The sequence below is a fragment of the Amphiprion ocellaris genome, chromosome 6 (genome assembly GCF_022539595.1).
Source record: "Amphiprion ocellaris isolate individual 3 ecotype Okinawa chromosome 6, ASM2253959v1, whole genome shotgun sequence".
In the NCBI taxonomy this organism is placed as follows: domain Eukaryota; kingdom Metazoa; phylum Chordata; class Actinopteri; family Pomacentridae; genus Amphiprion; species Amphiprion ocellaris.
The window spans coordinates 12,804,387-12,826,334 of record NC_072771.1 but is presented as its reverse complement, the minus strand read 5'-3'; the positions used below and the strand labels follow the sequence as shown (position 1 = coordinate 12,826,334).

At 41.9% G+C, this 21,948-nt stretch overlaps 1 protein-coding gene across 1 annotated transcript; it reads left to right on the top strand.

Moving 5' to 3' along the window:
• Positions 1-7,078: 7,078 nt before the first annotated feature.
• On the top strand, positions 7,079-21,237 carry susd1 (sushi domain containing 1). The gene is made up of 19 exons (XM_055011775.1): positions 7,079-8,509; positions 8,640-8,783; positions 9,593-9,745; positions 10,256-10,408; positions 10,603-10,782; positions 12,016-12,195; positions 12,381-12,560; positions 13,105-13,284; positions 13,396-13,575; positions 13,723-13,902; positions 14,182-14,361; positions 14,658-14,822; positions 18,095-18,189; positions 18,276-18,462; positions 18,598-18,691; positions 19,699-19,954; positions 20,036-20,075; positions 20,247-20,340; positions 21,106-21,237. Exons 1-19 carry the CDS (start codon positions 8,353-8,355, stop codon positions 21,149-21,151), a joined length of 2,844 nt encoding a protein of 947 aa, XP_054867750.1. The 5' UTR covers positions 7,079-8,352; the 3' UTR covers positions 21,152-21,237.
• The last annotated feature ends 711 nt before the right edge of the window (positions 21,238-21,948 follow it).

Here is a 21,948-nt window from a genome sequence, read left to right as displayed (position 1 = left end):
CCATAATTGTGGGTGTCTTGATAGTATAGAATAGAATAGAATAGGCCAGAAAAGGATACTAGTGCGAGAGAGAATGAGTTTAGGGTAGAGACTGGAGAAATTCTCAGCACATTCTGGCGGGACCCATCAATCGCTGAAATGGGACTCGGCAGTAGCTGGCAAGACCTGATCAAACATGCAAGTGTGAAGAACCCCGAAGCCCAGAACAGCAGTCACGGCAAGGCAGGGCCAAGTCAACAGGGCATCCCTCCCCCCGGGCCGTAGGAGCCACAGGGCGGCACCCCCAGAGAGCCACCGGGGCCACCGTGAACGACGCGAACCCGGAGAACAAGAGGGAGCAGCTACTGACACCCCCTGCGCGCCCAGACCGACCCAGGTGGCCCGGGGCACGAGGACCCACCCGCCACCCAAACCCTAACCCCGCCCACCCCAGTCCCCACCAAACCCCCCACCCCACCACCCGACCCGCCCACCCCCCACCCCCTCTCCCCCCCCCAAGGGGGCCAACGGCCCCACACAGCCAGGAAGCCAGACACAGGGGCCGAGCGGCCCACCGAAGGGATGGCAACCAGCCCATCACAAGGCAGGCCGCCACCGGGAGCCGGCCAGAGGAAATCGGAGCCGGGACCCGATGTGAGTCCAGAGGGTAAAAATGGACAGTGTGGTGGGGCCCCGGCGACGCCGACAGGGAGGCACCCCCGCATACCCCCCGCACCAGGCCCCAGGTGAGCGCAGTACACCCAGGGCCCCCACTCCCCGCAATGCGCCCTGACAACCCACCAGGACAGAGTCACCACATGCCACCGGCCCGCAGTACAGCCACAGCGCCCACCAGGACGGCCAATCCAGCCCCCGCAGCCCACCAAGAGCCATCGCACCTGCCCGGACCCGTCGGGCACGCAGGAGAACCCCCCCCGGCCACCGCCCCCCGGGCCCGGGGGCCCCCCCGCCCCCGCCCCCCGGGGGATGGGCCACCCCCGCCACACCATAGCTATAAGGGGGCCGGGTCCCACCAGTGAGGCCATATTAGTGAGATCCCCCCATTACTCCCTGTTAATATGTCTCCCGATCCCAGACTGGAGACATTATCCCTGCACCGTGATAGTGTAACCCTGAGTGTCATGTGGTGCATTAAAAGTGGGGAGGCTGGGCGAGGCGTCCAGGGGGCGGGCCAGAGGACCACAGAGGATGGCTACTCTGCAGCCTACCCTGGCCCAAGTTCCCCGAGCCGTCCCAGACCTACCCCTAAGGTGTGAGTGTATGTGGTGCATTAAAAAGAAATTAGAGAGCAGGGGAGGCAAGCAAGAGGGTGATGGGGAAGAGACAAGGCCGTAGAGCCCTGCCATCCGCCCCACCACAGAGCCCATCATTCCTGCCCCCACCTGCTCTCGGGGCCCTAACTGTTGTGTCCCTATATGTGCCTAAGACTAACTATATACAGTGACGTGTAGAGTGTGTGAAGTGCACAGTAAGAGGCAGTCTGGTGTGGATCCGGCCCATGAGGAGAGAGCAGCGGGGGAGACAGGTAGTAAGACCACCGGTACTGATGCAGAGGGCCCCCAGAGCCCAGAGGCAAGAGGCCAAGGTGAGCCCACACGAACCCGACCGGCCCGGCCAGCACCGAAACCCCCAGAAGTCGCAGCGCTAGAGCAGCGCCCCGGTAGGCGCCACAGCCCCACCACGGGCCAGCCGCATGCAGCACCCCGCCCCGGAGGGAGGACCAGGCCGCACCACTAGGAAGCAAGGGCCATGAGCCCCCACGCCCACCCCGGAGCCGGCACGTCCAGGATGCAGGGCGCCCCACTCCGCAGCACCACCGAGACCCCACCCCACCCCACTACTCCCCAGGACAGCACCGGGCCCGGACAGAAGCCCCCAGCCAGCAGAAATTTATCTCCAGTGGCGGCACACAGGCAAGTACCAAGGCCTGTGCCCGGATGAGCCAGAGCCACCCCCCCCAGAGAGACCACCCGGCCCCCATGCCAGACCCCCAGGCAGCGGAGGGCCCCCAGCCCCCCCAGGGGAGGGAGAGGGGCGAGGACGAGCGGCCAGGCAGGAGAGGAGGGAGGAGGAGGGAAGCAGAGCAGGAAAGGACAGGGGAGCGACCGGAGGGCCGACCCACCCCAAACCCCAGGGCCAGCCAGGGCGCCCCAGAAGAGGACCAGCCGCCGCCACCCCCCAAGGCCCCAGGAGAGCGCACAGACCCAGCAGACCCAGGGCTCAAAGGGAGAGACACCGGGGACACCCACCCCCAGGCAGAGGGGCCCGAGCCACGCAGGCCCCGCAGAGCCAGAGAGCAACCCCAAGAGCAATAGGGAAGGGACACCACCAGTGTATGCACACAGCCTTGAAGTCCATGGTGCCATCCTACTTAAAAAGGTAGAGGGTTAATAAGCTGAAATAAAGCAGAGAGAAGTCAGACCATACACACAGACAGAATAATAATTACAATTTTATGAGGGAAATGGCATACGCCCACATACAAGCGGAGGCTATAGATTAATATTTATTGATTTAATAAATGGAGACCATTTTTCTTTGAAGGAGTCCAAATGGTTTTTTCTGATAGCAGATATTCTCTCTAGTGAAATGTGTTCTGTGAGGAGGTTCAGCCAATGGGTGATGTTGAGGGCTTTCTTATCTTTCCAGTTAACTAAAATTGTCTTTTTGGCAATGGCGATAGCTGCAAGTGTGGGTTGGATATGAATGTCTGGAAGGGCTGTTTGCGTTAGATCACCAATTAGGCAAACGTTCGGGGAATGTGGAATCCCGCAGTCCAAAATATTGGAGAGTTTCTGCGTGATTGTTACCCAGAATTGATAGACGGGTGTACAAAGCCACAGAGCGTGAAAGTAAGTGTCAGTCATGTTTTGGGTGCATTGCGTACATGTGTCTGAGCGTGAGAAGCCCATTTTATACAGTTTATATTGCGTTATATGCGTTCTGTGAAGCACCTTAAATTGGATCAATTGTAAGTTGGTGTTTTTAGTCATTTTAAATGTGTTTTCACAGATTTGGGTCCAAAAATCAGAGTCAAAAGATTTGGATACGTCTTTTTCCCATTTTTGAGTTGGTAGGTGTATAGAGTGTGTCTTTGAGAGTAAACCATAAATTTTTGAGAGATTCTTCTTATTTCTTGGAGAGAGTTTCACAATGTAGTCGACAAATTCAGGTGGCTGTAAATCCGTTGGCTGTAAAGTAGTCTGAAGCGATGGAATTCTACTTGTAATAGTCTTCTTTACCTGTAGGTACTGAAGAAAATTTCCATTTCTTATTTCAAATGTTTGGAATAAGTTTATATATGTCCTAAATGTGTTATCATCCAGAAGGTGATGGAGGTGAGTGACTCCTCTCTCTGCCCATGTGCTGAAATAAAGAGCTATTTTGTTGTTTGCAAAATCAGGGTTGTGCCAGATTGGGGAGAGTATACTGGGTTGTAATTGGGAGCCTGTGGTTTCCAGTGCTTTCCACCAAGCAGACAAGGTGGAAGCGATCATAGGGTTCTTGAAGCAGGAGTGATGTTTAAGGGCAGAAGTGATAAAGGGAAGGTCAGAGATTTTGATCTGGTTACAATCTAACTGTTCTAGTTCCAGCCAGGAGTTATATTCTTCATGAGGATGTATCCATTTGGTGAGATATTGTATTTGGTTGGATAAATAATAATACATGAAGTTGGGAGCCTCCAGTCCCCCTTCGGATTTATTCTTCTGGAGGGTAGTCAAACTGATTTTAGCCTTTTTATTCTTTGAGTAGAATTTACCAATAGCGGAGTCTAATGATTGGAACCACTTTGATGTGGGTTTAAATGGAATCATGGAGAAAAGATAGTTGATTTTAGGTAATATTTTCATTTTGACTGTAGCTATTCGTCCCAAAAGGGAGATGGGGAGGTTGTTCCAACGCCTCAGATCATCACAGACTTTGTCCAAAAGTGGAGTGAAGTTCAGGTGAACTAATTCTGAGAGTTTGGAGGAAATATTTATGCCCAGATATCTGATGTTGCCAGTAGGAAAAGAATAATGCGAGTTTTGGGCTGCGGGCTTCCACGAATTTTCTGTTAAAGGTAATATAATTGATTTTGACCAGTTGACGGAGTAGTCTGAAAGACGCGAGAAGGTTGTGATGAGGTTAAATACTTCCTTTACTGAAGTTTTGGGTTCTTGTAGATAAAGTAAAATGTCATCTGCGTATAGGTTAATTTTATGTTCAGACTCCAGAGCACAGATACCTTTGATATCGGTGTTCTGACGTACAGCTGTTGCTAATGGTTCGATAAAGATCGCAAACAATAAGGGAGAGAGTGGGCATCCCTGTCTCGTTCCCCTTTGCAGACTGAAGCTTTGTGAAGTGATCCCATTAGTGGTGACTGTAGCCTTGGGTGAGTTGTACAGAGCTGATACCCACTGGATAAATGATTCTCCGAAGCCAAATTTGTGGAGCACAGCAAAGAGAAAGGACCAATTAACTTTGTCAAAGGCTTTTTCTGCGTCTAGTGACATAACAATAGCTTCTTTGTTGTGGCGTTGCGTCAAAGAGATTAGATTTAGAAGTCTTCTGATGTTGTTGGTGGAGTGTCGGCCATTTATAAATCCTGTTTGATCGCTGTGAATTATTGATGGGATGATTTTCTCCAGCCTAGAGGCTGAAAATCTTTAAAACTACTTATTCATTCTGAATCTGAACTGTATGGTATGTATGCTGAGAGGTGTTGTGTTTTCTGTTTGATTTATATTTACAGAAGGGCATTTAGCTAATCACTCGAACTTAATAGACATACTTCTCAAGTCTATTATAACATTTTGATACTAAAAAATCACATGTTCCTGTAATAATTAATCTGAATGACAGACTTTGTGACAACTACACTGAAAGTCTTGAAAGATCAGGTGCTTACAACAAATAAAGGAAAAATTCTAATTAAAACCTTGTGTCTAGTGAGATTTTTCACTTTGTTTAGCCACAAGATGTGAAATAACTTCCACCACAACATTAAAACCTACACAATACACCTCTGAAGGTGTTCTGTGGTATCAGGCACCCTATAAGTCCTGAAAGTTGTGAGGTGGAGCCTTCATGGATCAGAGTTGTTTTTCCAGCACATCCCACAGATGACTGATCAGACTAAGACTTAGGGAATTATGAGGCAAAGTAAACACCTTGAACTGTTTACTATTTGACTCAAACAATTCCTTAATGTTTGTAGTGTGGCAGGGAGTGTTCTGCTGAAAGAGGTCCCAGCCATCAAAGAAACCTTTTTAAAGAGGGGATGTACGTGGTTTGCAACAATGTTTAGGTTAGCGACCCGTGTCAAAATAAGATCCACATAAATGCAGAACCTGAGGTTTTCCAATAGAACTTTATCTAGAGCATCACACTGCTTCTGTAGGGTCCACATGTGCATTACTGAGCCTTAGGAGCCCATGACAGTGTCGTCGGTTCACCGGTTGTCCTTGGATAGCTTTAGTAGGTGCTAACCACTCCATTCCAGGAAAACCCGACAAGACCTAAAAGATACAAACAACGTATTTCGGTGAGAAATACAGTATGTGTGTAAATGTATCACCCCAGGGTGTGTGAGAGACTGCAGGTGGGATTGGTGGTTAGCACTGTCACCTCACAGCGAGAAGATACAGTTTTGCTAGTGGAATTTCCATGTTCTCCCTGTGCAGCAAGGGTTTTCTCCAGGTACTCCAGCTTCCTCCCACAGTCCAAAGACATGCTGAGGTTAATTGGTGATTCTAAATTGTCTGTAGGTGTGAACGTGAATGTGATTGTTTGTCTCTCTGTGTAGCCCTGTGATAGACTGGTGACCTGTCCAGGTGTCCCCTGCCTTCACCCTAAGTCAGCTGGGATAGACTCCAGCCCCCCATGACCCTACAGAGGATTAGGCGGTGTATAGATAATGGATAGATGCTGTGTGTGAGGCCACATATCTACTGGTAAAAGCAGGACTAACTTTTCCATCCACCACAATTCACATGTGCATGATGGAGTGACATCATTACACGTCCAACAGCAACCAGCAGGAAATGCCTGCTGCTGCCTCTCACATGATGATTGTGGCTTGAGACTAGTTTGTCTTTTTTGACATTAAGTCAAATGAGAAAAGCAAAGAGCGAAGAAAGAAAAGTGCACACCAAAGAGATTTGTCAACAGAAAAAAGACGTTATTCCTGTCAGGGAAGATGACTCTGATAAAATAATTAGAATGTCAGTTCTAATACAGTGAAATGAAAAAACCCAAAACTTGCAAACAAGATGAGATACGGTATATAATTATAAAGTAGTAATGTAATGTAGAGTTTTAAAGAGGTTTAAATTCACATTTCTAAAATGTCAAATACTTAAAAGTGTATTTAATGATTTAATTCAGGCAGAGCACTGAAGTTTTGACTACATTTGGTGTATGGCATAAATAGTTTTTTTCATGTTTTGTAATCACTGGGTCATTTATATATATCAGGTTATATGTTGAGTGGCATCAAATTGTAGTCATTCAGGTACACAATTGGACACTTTTTACTTTGAAGGTCACATGATGTCAGTTTGTCAAAGTTTGCCTTTATTTAGCCTTTAAACATGCTATGTGTTTTTTAATTACTAATTTAACAAAAAACGTTTGTGAATGCTTTAATAAATTCTCTCAGCAAAATTTATGTTTCTAAACACATTTTTGACAGCTTCCTCAAAAAACTGCCTTTTTGATCTCAAACTCTGTAATCATTTATTCTTAGTGGTCAGTTTTCTTACACAATTGTTTCCAACTGAGCTAGAGGTTTTGTGATGAGCTACTGTAATAGAAGAAATGACTGATAGACATGTTTGGCAATAGACATCATGTGACAAAATACAATAAATACCACAATGCATAAATATTACAGCAATTAAGAAGTTAAAACCTAGAATAATAGCATTGGGTTCTAGCTAACTTTGGTTTAAAACAATTGCACTGACTCCATGGTGTCCAGTTCCAGGTGTGGGTTCACACAAAGACGTAAGTCTGATGTTGGGTTTGGACAGAGAGGTTTGGTGGCAGGCCTCTCTAGGAGACAGTTAATCAGTCCAGTCCAGCAGACACAGCTCTGAGACACCAGCTCCTGGTTTGAGTGACAGTAATACCCCAGTTAGGACCCTGCTGGGCAGAGAGATAGGAGCTCACCAAACTTATCTCGTACTGACACCCCCCAACACCCACTACAGACCCTGTGGTACAACAAACTAGAGTTACTGCCTTGTGGTTGTCTGCCTCCACCAACCAGTGAAGTTGCAGGTTATATCCTTGTCTGTTCAGACTGTCATATATGTATGTAGTGAAGATTAGAAAGGAATTTAACAGAGGGACCTAATATTTGAGAAGTTTTGGATTCTGTTCCCAAGGTATGGCACTGCATAATGACCAGAAATATGCTTCTACAGAACATTCAGAACATTATGCATTATGAGAATGAAGATTGAAGAGTTTTATTTTGTCACATACTCATACAGTATGTGTAGTGAAATGCAAAGTGACTGTTTCTCAAGGCTGTGCAATAACAATAAGACAGAACTTGTGTTGACCTTTGACCTTTTGGATATATACTGTCATGACTTAACCATTTTATGCTCTTAGACAGTTGTGTGAAATGTTGTCGTAATTCAGGTATTAACGTTTGATGGTGAAAAATGTGCTTTGTGAGATCCTTTAACCTTTGAACACCAACATCTAATCAGTCCATCCATGAGTCCAAGTTGACGTTTGTGCCAAATCTCAATGGGTTTAAGAGATAAAGTGTTCACAAGAATGGGAGGGACAGGCAACAGCCTGACAGCATACAGCCTCTGGCCTTAGCTATCATCAATGTGGATACATAAAGAAGATATGGGCTTCATTCACGTAAAACAGCAGTTATACATTTTGATGCTAGTATTTCAGGATTAGTTGAGGCACCACTGAACAGAAGGTAAACTGCACCGGAATACTTCTTAAAGCTTGGTCTACAAAAGTTATCCCAGTTATTGATATTCGGTTGACTGATGTAGTTTGTAGGTCATCTAAATGAAGAATATAGCTCTAATTTCCTTAGCAATCATACTAATGATACAGTTAATGCGCACACAGTTCTGTGTTTCAGACTGACCCAATGTTTGTAAGGACGAATCCAGCAGGTTCGTTGGGCCAAATATAGCTGTTATCAGCCACCACAGCATGATTGTGCATTTCACCAGAAGGAGCACTGAACGTATCATCAGCTTATGGGAATAGTAACAGATGAAGCCACAAAACCACCAGCTGCAAGACCACTGAGAAAAGAAATTATTCCTCAACACACCCACTCATCACGTCCTCTGGTTATCAAACAAGCTCAGTGCCATAATGGTCCACAAGAAGGAAGTACAAAAACTAAAAAAAAACAGCAATGGGGATGAGGAGGTTGAGTTTCTGGTGAAGACAACAGTAGAGAGACTCTCAGGGAGGATGGATGAAAGAACCAGAGCCATGATTGTTGTTTTTCTGTTCTGTGTGTTTGCAGGTAAGAACATTTTTCCCTCCATCATTCAGATTTGGTGATTTCTTAATATAATTTAACTTTTTAACATCCTAATGTATAAGTGACGATTAGGGAAAAAACAGACTTGTGGCTGTTCTGTCTGTCCTGTCAGGTGTGCCAGCAGAGGGCCAACCTCTGCTGGATGTGTGTGCAACCTGCCACGCTAATGCCACATGTGACAACAAGTCAGATGGCTCGGGCAAAGTTTGTAACTGCAAGTACGGCTTTGTTGGAAATGGAAGAACCTTCTGTCAAGGTAGGAAAAAAATGTTTGGGTGTATTTATCATGTGAAATTAGATATGTTTCTTCTTGTCAACCTGTTGTGTTTTTCTCCAGTCAGAAAAGTATTTTGCAGTGAGATCTGCAAAGGAGTTTAAATGTTAAGTTAAACTTTAAGGGGGAATTAATCCATTAAAATTCTAGATATCAAAGAATCATATTACTCAAAGTTGCTCAAGGTAATATATTTACGTTAACAATGAACACATCAAATAAAGATATGTAATGTAAAAAAGGAACACTAATAATGATAATCCCATAAAGAATTATCATCCAGTTCTGATGTTACATTTAGTTTTTTAGAGACTTTAGGCTCAATATTTTGGTTTCACCACCTGCAGTTTCACTGTTTAATTTCTCCTCACTGTCTTTATCGGGGCGTTTCCAGCAGCAGCGCACAGCTGTTTCAGCACAATGATACTATCCTAATTTAGCATGTTAGCAGGCCGACGTGTTGAGTAACACTAAGCAAATTACACAACACACTGATGGGAATTTATTTTTAACATGCATCCAATCAGAAACAAAACTATTGAACCAACAGAAAGCCAGGAATCAATATATAAACCATGACTGTGGACCAAATTTCATGTTAATTCATCCAACAACTGACAAGAGATTATTACGAAAAACCAAAATGTAAACCTGAAAATGATGCAACATTAACATAATAATAACAATAAGAAGAAGAAGAAAACAGAGGATCAGTAAAGTCGGTAGGAATCTGACTTGTTAGAGATAGACAAGTACATTTATGATTTCAAATGTTTATGTTTTTGTTCCAGACAAAGATGAGTGTCTGATTGGTGCCAAGCTCTGTGGGCAACACACCACTTGTCACAACACATATGGCAGCTACTACTGTACCTGCTTGGCCGGCTACAGCCCTTCTAACAACATGGCCGTTTTCATCCCTAATGATGGAACCCACTGCCAGGGTGAGTTGGGTCTTTTTAGGACCACACACAAGATTTGGACAATGTAGACTAAAATTCAGGATGTTTTCAACGTCACCTTCCTAAAATAATGGCCTAAGTCATTTTTGACAAAAGTTATGTTTTTGCCTAAATCATCTCCTCATGATGCAGGCCACCTCTGGTAAAATCGCCTACATCCTCAGTTGAATAGATCATGCGATTCTACCCCCGTAGTATAACGGTCTAGGTCAAGGTTAAGTGTGGTGTGGTTTTTTACGTTTCCTGAAAAACCTGAAAAAAATGACTTAGGCCATTATGTTCAGAGGGTGTCGAATAATGTCACACGTGCTGATGTGATGTTCTATTGTCCATTGTAAACAGTTAATATCAATTACCATAAATCCATGCAGAGGTGGAGGCAATTTCAACAGGCTGAAATTACACAGTGGATCTTTCCCTGTAAAGCAAGCCTTATAAAGTTGGTGACATTATTGTCTTTACATGACATGTTCATTCTCCTTTGGTGTGCAGACATTGATGAGTGCAGGATCACAGGGCTGTGTGGAGACGGAGGTCAGTGCAGGAACATTGAGGGCAGTTTTGACTGCAGCTGTATGGTGGGATACAAAATCCACAATGGAGCTGAGCCTTTTCACCCAATGAGAGACAAAGCTTCCTGCAAAGGTAGAACTATGTAATGTCTGCTGAATGTATATTACAATATGTCACTTCTAAAGGATTTTTATTGTGAAAGACAAAACACTGCTATTGTGTTTGTCGGCCGTATTGCAAACCCAAAAGATGTGAGAATATGCAGTTGGTCAATGGGAGAAAACTTGGATCATAACCTGAGTTTTGTTTTCCCCTGTCCCGCTCAGTGGTTGACTGTGGGCCGCCTGTCTCAGTGGAGGACACGGTGCTACTGTCGGTCACAGGAACCACATACAGCAGCGTGGTCATGTTTGGCTGTGATGAAGGTTTTGTGTGGAGGACAGGAGACAACAGCTCTGTATGTGGAGCTGATGGACTGTGGAGAGGACCTACTTTGGTCTGTGAAGGTAAGTAAAGTCTTTGTTTAGATGTACCTAACATTATGCTAAATGTTTAAAACTCTACTATTGTATATTTTTTGTATTAAGAATAAAAAAACACTGTGTATAGTGTGAATCCTTAGAGAATTATCAGCAGATTCTTCATTTTACAGAACATTTTTGGATCTGTCAGCTTAAAACCTTGGTCTTTTGAGTCTTTCATCTTCACAATGCAGCTGTTCACAGCAAAAAAAAAAAAAAGAAAGAAAGAAAAAAAAGCTGTGATCTCTGATAAACCCACTGTATGCTGTGTCCAGGCCACAATGACATACAAAGTTAGCAACTAACTGGTGATGATAACAGGAACATATAAACCAAAAATAGAATATTGGACAAACAATTGTCATGTAACTAGAATGAATGCTAATGCTGCTCTGTGTCTGCTGAATGTTTAAATGCGCAACTGTTTGTGGGCATAATTGTCATAACAATAGGCAAGTGTTGCGCTGCCCCCTAGTGACCAAAAATCAGTTGATGCAGCTTTAAAGTATCCCACTAACAAGCATTCCTGATAGCATTACCCTCATAAATTGTATTTTTCTGAGGCACAAAGTTCAAGTGTTGTCAGTAAACACATTGATGAGCCACACTGTTGCAGTGGATGCACACTGTCACTGTAGTTTATGTTGAGTGAACCCCACATGTTCCATTGTCAGTACTTACCAGCTGGTTGAAGTCTCTTTGGGAACATATATAAAGTACTTAGTACTATCATCTAGTAGGCAGGGTGACTTAAGATCACCCCACAGAAAACCAAAGACTGAGTACAACTAAAACATCGCAGAAACAGCCACCATTCATCTTAGCTGCTTCAAACTCATCACTGTACTGACTGAGGTCTGCTGGAGTAGAGCTGCAAAGTTTGAAGTAGATTGGATGTACAGTTGTCGATGTAAAGAAAGGGACACACACACACACACACACACACACACACACACACACACACACACACACGCAGAGATACCTGGTGCAAAAATGCTATTTTCAATAAATATTGATAATCACTTTTATATTTTCTATTATTAAAAGTCATTTAAGGGGACTGAAATCATGCACTGATGCATTCTTGTTCACGTTTATTCAACATACAATGAGTTTTTATAAGTTTCAGGAGCAAAGTGATGATGAAACTCATCAGAGCTCCTGGAGGGTTTCTAGTCCAAACACTTTGATGCACCGTGTCACTGCTTTGGCTCTCAGAGGTTGACTGTGGCTCCCCCCCTGCCCTCCCTCACTCTCACATGCTGTGGAATAAGAGGTCGAGGATGGGCACTGAGGTGGTTTATCAGTGTAACTCTGGATATCATAATGTTGGAAAGGGAAATATCTCCATCTGCACTGCAGCTGGTCTGTGGGAGAGATCCTCTGTGCTCTGTCAAGGTACAGTCACTGTCTCATCAGATCTACAGATCAGATTTACAGACTTTCATCTTTTTTTAGGACTAATTATAACCATGCACACAGATGTAGTGTCTCCTTGTTTGTCATTTTAAGTAAACTGCAGTGAAATATTCTGAACCCTGGTGTTTCTCTTACATTGTGATGGTGAATGTTATCCTTTGTAGAGATCTTGTGTGGAAGTCCTCCTTTAATTGAATCCACTGAGCAGGTGTGGAACAGTAACTCCACTCCTGGCAGCACTGTGCTGTATTTCTGTAAAGATGGTTTTTATTACAACGGAGGGCATAATATGTCCATCTGTGATAAAAACGGTCTGTGGACACCACCAACTCTGTTGTGCCAAGGTAATTCAAACAATTAACACAATGAAACGGTTTTCTTTTCAAATGTGAAAAGATAGGAAACTATTTTGGTGTTTTCTTTAATGTCTTACAGTGTTGCTAGTTTTAGGAAAATTATTTCATTTACCTGATTTAACTGTATATGACCAACAGATGTTTTTTCACACATTTTGACTTTTCAGACATTTTAACCTGTTATTGCCAAAAAGCAAAAATAAAACAGATTTTGATAAGGATGGTTCATTTTCATAGAATGTCCTATTAATGTTCAGTTCACTGAATCTAGCTCACCTTAATGGAGTGCAGTATTTTTTGAAGTTGTCATACACACCCATACACGATATGTAAAGATGGATATTGTGACAATAACGTCAGCCGTGGTTGCTGCTGTTTGATTACACCTGTGCTTTTCATGCTATGACAACTCAAAAGTAAAATCTCTAACATTTTTTTTCTAATTGGTAACACTTATTCCGAGAGTTACAGTTGTTATTTTTTTATGTAACTGAAATGTATTATATTTATTGTTTATCATTTCCTGTCCCAGAGATACTATGTGGAGACCCTCCTATTCTGCCACACACTGGCCAAGTGTGGAATGGCAGCTCCACCCCTGGAAGCACAATGACTTATTACTGTAAAACAGGATTTTATCACAATGAGGGAAACAATATGTCAGTGTGCACAGTTAATGGTTACTGGACAAAGGCAGACATTTCATGCAAAGGTAACATCTTGATCCCAAACGTAGTTCGGTGGTTCTTTCTCTTGATACTCTTGAGAAATAAATGTTTGTTTGTTTTTTCTCTGTTAAATGATGTAATTTCCATCTCTGTAGAAGTGGGCTGTGGTGAGCCTCTCCCCATCCCTCATTCAGTGATGCTGTGGGATAAACTCTCCACTGTGGGCTCTCAGGTTGTTTATCAGTGTAACCCTGGATATGTTAATGTTGGAGGTGGGAACGTGTCAGTTTGTACTGCCAGTGGAGAATGGCATGAAGCCTCTCTCCTCTGTCAAGGTGATATTAGCATTCATCTATACACAACTAGATTGAGTTACATTCCTACTCAGTTTAAACCTTGTCTAATTTGTCCTAACATTGCTGAGAACATACAGTACATCCAGCTGTAATGATCTACAATGACTTGTTATCTCTCTGTTCTAGAAATCAATTGTGGGGAGCCTGTTTTTAAAGCCCATGCTAAAATGTTATGGGATGGCATGTCACACGTTGCTAGTGTGGTGTTTTACCAATGTGAGGAAGGATATCGCACCAGGAGCCTAAAAAACTACTCAGTATGTGGAGAGAGTGGACTGTGGGAGGATATTGATCTGTGGTGTGAAGGTGCAACATTTGAATTTGAATTTTTTTTTTTTTAAAGTGATTATGTTCATTTAGACCACAGCTTAGGGAATAATATGTTCAGGTTAGACTACTACTGTGGTGAAAAGAGATGTATATCATGAGACAAAAATACATGTAACAAAAAATTTTGTCAGAGTTTGCTAATGTTTTTCTTCATATGCAAAATTCTGCCATCATTGAATTGATTGGATGGTGCCATTTGTGTCTTTCTGCACTTCTTTATAGCCCACATCTGTACTAATTCATGTCTGTGTGCAGAAATAAGCTGTGGTCCCCCATTAACCCTCCCACACACTAACCTTCTGTGGGACCGCTCCAGCACCCCGGGCAGTGTTGTGATGTATGAATGTATGGATGGATTTTACCAGGAGAGTGGAAATAATATTTCATCATGTTCACTCTCAGGAGAGTGGGGGAAAGTGTCTGTGAAGTGCAAAGGTAGAGGAACAGTCTATGTACAGTATATTTGCACCTCAATCTATTCAGCTGTGGGAGCTTCATTATATTTGAGTATTTGCATGTTACTGATACATTTCTGCTCATAAATTCCATTACCAGTACTCTGGGAATCCACAAATGTGATATGTGCATTAATTTGTTCATGCATTTCTCTGTTATTTTTAGGTGTTTGGTTTCCTTTGGGTGAACACAGAAAACAAATGGTACATTTTGTATATGGGATGAATGGTGCTATTTTTGATGTAATCATTCATTAAGTATTACTATTTTTCCAGCTAAATGTGGCCCAGTTCCCCTTATTGCCAACTCAGAGGTGGTGTGGCATAACAGAAGTGTGGTGATCCACCGCTGTGTGGTGGGATACCACAGCTGGAGGGGCAACTACGTGTCTGTGTGTGGCAGCTCTGGAGCCTGGCAGAAAGCTACTCTAACATGCATAGGTCAGTATGAACACTCCTCAGACAGACATGAGAGAACATCTGAACACTGTCATTTTGTTTAACCTTTTCAACTACCCCCGTTTTTGGAGCAAAAATACCTAAAATGACATACACCATCGTTCAAAAGTTTGGTGTCTCTTAAAAATGTCCTTATTTTTGAAAGGTAAGCCATTTTTTTCAGTGAAGATAACATTAAATTGATCAGAAATACAGTCTAGATATTGTTCATGTGGTAAATGACTTTTCCATGATTTTTAATGGAATATCTACATAGGGGTACAGAGGAACATTTCCAGCAACCATCACTCCTGTGTTCTAATGGTACATTGTGTTAGCTAATGGTGTTGAAAGGCTAACTGATGATTAGAAAAACCCTTGTGCAATTATGTTAGCACATAAATAAAAGTGTGAGTTTTCATGGAAAACATGAAATTATCGAGGTGACCTCAAACTTTTGAACAGTACTGTATGTAACCATGCACAGTCACACTGTCACTGGCTGGTTCAAAACCCATGGACTCTGCGTTGTATAATTTTTTGCTTAAAAAATTCAGAAGGGTGAGACAGACGTCTCACCCTTCTGAATTTTTCTCTGGGCCATTTATTCTGGTAACTGGTAAATACAAGAAAACCTCTGGTCAGTGGGCTCGGCCGTCTTGTGCACAGCACACTGAAACAGGAGCAGCATGTTCATTAGGCTAATGCTCGCTAGATAGATAGCTCACGGAGTGTCTCAAACTCCCCAAATACATGTTTGAACAAACAAAAACATTTAATATATGTTAACACACTCCAACAAACATCTGAATAGATCATAGTGCACATACACTCATAAACAAAAGGACATTAAGAAAACAACCATTTATGAGCCGTGCTGTGCTCCCCAGCCTACCTCGTGCACGCCTCTCAGGAACTGACAGTGTGACACTGACGCCAGTTACACAGTATAGCTCCAGAGAGGCCGCTATTGAGCCAACAACAATAAATGACAACCAAATTGCAGTAAATGAATTACATTCATGGCCGAAAATATTGGCACCCCTGGAATTTTTTCAGAAAATACACCATTTCTCCCAGAAATTGTTGCAATTACAAATGTTTTTGGTATACACATGTTTATTTCCTTCATGTGCATTGGAAAAACACAAAAAAGCAGAAGAAAAAAGCCAAAATTGACATAATTTTACACAAGACTCAAAAAATGGGCCGGACAAAATTGTTGGCACCCTCAATTCAATATTTGGTTGCACACCCTTTGGAAGAAATAACTGAAACCAACCGCTTCCTATAACCATCAACAAGCTTCTTTCAATTCTCAAATGGAATTTTGGAATGCTCTTATTTTGCAAACTGCTCCAGGTCTCTCAGATTTGAAGGGTGCCTTCTTGCAACAGCAATTTTGAGATCTCTCCATAGGTGTTCAATGGGATTTAGATCTGGACTCATTGCTGGCCACTTCAGAACTCTCCAGCGCTTTGTCTCCAACCATTTCTTGGTGCTATTTGAGGTATGTTTTGGGTCATTGTTCTGCTGGAACACCTGACGCAGACCCAGCTTTCTGACACTAGGCCCTACACTGCGGCCCAAAATATTTGATCGTCTCCAGATTTCATGATTCCTTGCACACCGTCAAGGCACCCAGTGTCAGAGGCAGTAAAACAACCACAAAACATCATTGAACCTCCATCATGTTTGACTGTAGGTACTGTTTTCTTTTCTTTGTAGGCCTCATTCCATTTTCTGTAAACAGCAAAATGACGTGCTTTTCCAAAAAGCTCTACCTTAGTCTCATCTGTCCACAAAACATTCTCCCAGAAGGATTGAGGCTTACTCAGGTACATTTTTGCAAACTCCAGTCTGGCTTTGTTATGTCTCTTTGCCAGCAGTGAGGTTCTCCTCAGTCTCCTGCCATAGCACTTCTTCTTATTCAGATGATGACATATGGTCTGAGCTGACACTTTTGCACCCTGAGTCTGCAGGACAGCCTGAATTTGTGTGGAAGTTGACTGAGGATGTTTATCCACCATTCAAACTATCCTGCGTTGCATTCTTTCATCAATTTTTCCCTTCCGTCCCCGTTCAGGGAGAATAGCCACAGTTCCATGGGTTATAAACTTCTTGACTATATTACGCACAGTGGACAAAGGAACTTCAAGATCTCTGGAGATGGTGTTGTAACCTTGAGACTGTTCATATTTTTCCACAATTTTACTTTTGAAGTCCTCAGACACTTCTTGGCTCTTCTTTCTCTTCTCCATGCTCGGTGTGAAACACATAGACACACAACACAAAGGCTGGGTTAACTTTTATACATTCTAACTGCCTTCAGGTGTGATTTCTATATTATCAGCACCTGTTGCTTGTCATAGGTGAGTTTAAACAAGCATCACATTCTTGAAATAAAATGATTTACCCACAGTTTTAAAAGGGTGCCAACAATTTTGTCCAGCCCATTTTTTGAGTTTTGTGTAAAATTATGTCAATTTCGGCTTTTTTCTTCTGCTTTTTTGTGTTTTTCCAATGCAAATAAAGGAAATAAACATGTGTATGCCAAAAACATTTGTAATTGCAACAATTTCTGGGAGAAATGGTGTATTTTCTGAAAAAACTCCTGGGGTGCCAATATTTTCGGCCATGACTGTATTTACCATATATACACTGTTACACAGATTAAAATGGTGTCTGAACTACTCTAACTAGAATGAGTTCCTGCCAGAGAGATACTCCCCAAAACTTTCTTGTGAAAGTGTCGGAAAACCTGGATGTGATACAAATATAAAGCAGTAGGCCTTTAAAATCAGTAAAAAAAAAAATTTAAAAAGGGATGTTTGGTCTTCCTATAATAGAAAATATATTTTTCAGTATAAAAAAAATGTATGTTCCATTTGTAAATACAGAATGCTGCAAGACTCAATTTACAGCAGGTGAGTTTAGGCTGATGTTGTGCAAAATATATAAGAAATAAAAGGAAATAAAAGGAAATTGATGCTATTTTTGCAATGACAAGGTCTTCCCAAATCTTGAGGTACCAAATATGTCCCTGTTTATTGCTGTAGTTTGGAGAGGCAAACCCAATAAAAGTGGAGGGGACAGCGGTTGTGGTGTCCTTTGCAAGTTTATAGGATTAAACTCCACAAAATAGTATGATGCTTCTGCATGTCCTTCAGGACTTGCAACTGATCAGCTATAAATAACCAACTAGTCTGCATTTTGAACATGTTTGTAATAACATTGGGTATACCATCACTTTTTTTATTTACACATCTCTTCAGAAATCAAGCCTCCAATCAATCACCTATTTATCTTTAATGAAAATTGTCTGCGTTGGAAAGCAGAGAAGTATGAGGAGGATACAGAAGTTTATAGGGTAAGACAAGACATCATCTGCTGTCTTTCACTGTAGTTGGCAGAACTTTGCAGCCAAGACTGACACGTTTGCTTGACTCACTGCAGGTGACTTACACTGGCTCCAGAGACTACCAGAAATCCTTTCATGACAAAAGGAAACGGTTTTTGAGCTCCAAGGACGACCAGCTGGAACTCTGCCTCAACCTGCTTCCAGTAACCAACTACAGCATCTCCATCACTGCGACGTTGGCCAGATTCACAGCCAGCATCACCACCAACACCAGTTTACCAGGTTTGATCAAATGATTTACTGCCTCACTGTGAAACCTATTGATTGTATCTTTCAGAAAATATTTAGGACTGATATAATTACATTTTATTTATTGTAGTCATCTTAGCAATACATAATAAATATGTGATTGAACAGTACCTCTAGCACCAGTCATCTACTACAGAGAATTTGAGACTCCTTTGCCAACTCTGAGGCTACGTAGATCACCCAGCACTCTGGATCCAATAAGGTAACAACTACAATGGACAGGCACATGACATCTGACATGACTTGATGACTTGTGCATGGCAGACAATGGTTACTGCGACCTGGCTGATCTGAATGTGGATGTTTATATGGGGAACATTTCTAATCTGTGAAATAGGCTTAAAGATTAAAAAGAATTTTGACATTGACATACAGTACGCACATATTAAAAGACGAAATTTTACAAAACTTTATTATAAATCTACAGATGGGAGATAAATTAAAAGAAAACCTAAATAGATGAGTGGGGAAACACAATGAATGCAGATGCTTCCACAGCGGTGCACTGCATGGTACAATTAAAGCTTCTTACGTCCAGTAATGCTCTGTGGCATGAGTAATAATGCAGATTCAGATTTTGTAGGAATACTACAGAAACAGAACAGTCTGTCGACAGATACACAGAGAGATATTATGAGAGTCCCAGTGCAGAAACTCTTCACTACAAAGATAAATACATCCACACAATACAAGTGGCAGAAGCAGCCAAATGTAACTCTAAACTGTTGCTTCATGCACCTTACTCACCCAATCTGCACCATCTGATTTCTACCTGTTTCCCAAGCCAAACTCCCACTTGCATGATTATCATTTTCACAGTGAAGGGTAGTGGTGCTTGAACATCCCTGGACCAAGTGACTGAGGTTAAAGGAGATAATGTTGAAAAATAATACAAGAACAGTATTTCTCCTGTGATGTTTTCTAGTGAGGCAGAGAACTAATTGAAGTATCGTAATAATGTGGGTTACATGACTAAACCTAACCATGCTATTTTCAGAGGAGTTATAATATCTTGTTTGAATAAAAGATGTTTTATAAATGAGACCTTGATGCATCTAAAACGAGATTCATTTTAGCATGAGCCTTGTTCCTAAAAGTCTCTGTATCTACAGTAACATTACAAACTAGGATTGTAATTACATACTGAAGTTAAAATGTTGAATGTTACGGTTAAAGACAAGCATGACCTTTCTGTTCTTCATGTGGCAGTTTTTACCAGGTGTTTGTGCTTCCTGTGGAGGAGATTATGATGTTTGACTGCTCCTCTCCTGTGAGCTTAGATGGCTCAAGTAAGATAAAGTCACCATCAGAGTACATCACTGCCCAGTTCGATGTCCAACATGTTGGGACAGACATGAACTTTACTGTAGGGGATGGGCTCCTCTATGGAGGCGTCTATAACACACCACTGCAGAGTGGCAACAACTATTATATCATCCTACGAGCTGTCAGTCAGTGGAGGACGGTGGGTGGAACTAATGCATATTAGCCTATGAAAAAATAACGCATCAGAAAGTGAACTTGAACTAAATGTTTTTTCTCCTAGGCCTTGACAAGTAGTTGTATCCTGTGGGCTAAAGTAAGAGGTAATTCACCCTGTACCACCCTGTACTGTAATGCTAAAAGAGGTATTATCCACAGATACATTTGAATTTAGACAACAGAGAGTATTAAGTTATTTTTAAAAAGTTTAGAAATGTAAAAACAAGCAGGTGTTAAAGCTTCACTTACTCACAGACAGAATTTCCTCATTCCAGGTACATCATATGTTCTGAAGATTTCATCGCTTGCTGCTACTGCATTAATAGGACTATTTGCCGTGGTTCTTCTGGGGACATACAGTTTCACCTGGTACTATACATATTTCATCATCTGTCCTGTTAATGTCATGTAACTGTGAAACAACATTAGGCTATGACTATATTGATTCATGGTCTAATGCAGGGGTGTCAAACATACGGCCCACGGGCCAAAACCGGCCCACCAGAGGATCCAATCTGGCCTGCAGGATGACTTTGCAAAGCACAAAAATTACACAGAAGACATCAACTGCAATTTTTCAAGAAGCATATAACTGTTATTTTAAATTTGTCCTTTGCCTTTGCAGATACTCTGTGATCTGTAAGTTGTAATGCACATGTGTAAATGATAAACTCAGACATAATATTGTTGAAATTGCATTTATTTCTCTTAAGAAATGATGTGTAGACATTTTCAGAATGTACTATTTTGCACTAAAACAAAGGGAAAAATTTGGAGTTGTCGTTATTTATAGGTCATTATGCTGTGATTTTACTGGTGTGGCCCAATAAGTTCAACCTGGGCTGTATGTGGCCCTGGAGCTAAAGTGAGCTGGAGACCCCTGGTCTAATGTCATTCTAGAGCTTCCAGACTTTCAGATGTACATCCACAATCAGTAGATACTTCTCTTTTTTAGCGGTTATAAAACTTACACAACTCCACCAACAACAATAATAATAATATATAGTATAGTATACATACAGTACCATCATACATTTCACCAATGAGTGATGCTTTGCACGGGTTAAGGTAAAACATTACTCAGAATTTTAAATGTAATTTAATGACCTGTTTTCCTTCTCTCTTCTTTTCCAGGTGTTGGAAAAAAAACAAGGCACTCCTGAGTGCTGATGTTCTGTAACTACATCCCTGACTTCCTATCTGTACATTTTGTAGATAATTATATAATTATTATAAAATAATTATAATAAAACATTTTCAATAATAGTTGAATGTGTTCTTAGTAATTATTGGACATGAATGTGTTCTGACTCCTGTACCGGGATGGTATGATATTCCTCAGAACCTGAGTTCAGCCTCGTTTAGGACATAATGGTAAACCTGAGCTTGAGAAAAAAATCTTCAAAACTAATCAAACCCATTCCAGAGCTGCAAATTTGCAGATCCCAGATCAACAACCCCTCACCCAGTCACACTGAGCTTGCATCAGTCTCTGAGCTGGAGAAAGAAGAATTGTAGGACCTTATAGATCACCTGACAACAGTCAAATCTAATTTTTGATTAAATAAATACCTAAACTCTGCTGTTTTCTAGGGCCTGTGAACACATCTGGATCCCTTAAATCCTTCACCTGCAGACCTCCATCACTTCACTTAATGAATCATGCATTCAGATGTGATTAGTCATGGTGTGGTAATGTCAAAAACCAATGGTTCCTGTCCTTTATTGGTTTGTGATATCTTAAAGTCCCTCTCCAGTCATCGATTAAAGCAATAAAGACTAATTTGTGTGTATCAAAGTTGCCTACTTTTTATAAAAAACTTTCCCGTGAAATAATCCCTTCTTGCCTTAAAGTGGTTTGAGAGTTATGTCTAACTACACGGTTGCTTGTGTTAGAATGTGCAGCTCTGTGAAGTCCTTGCCTCTTTTAGAAAGACAGAGAAGGAACATGTGACTATCACTAGTGTAACTCCTATA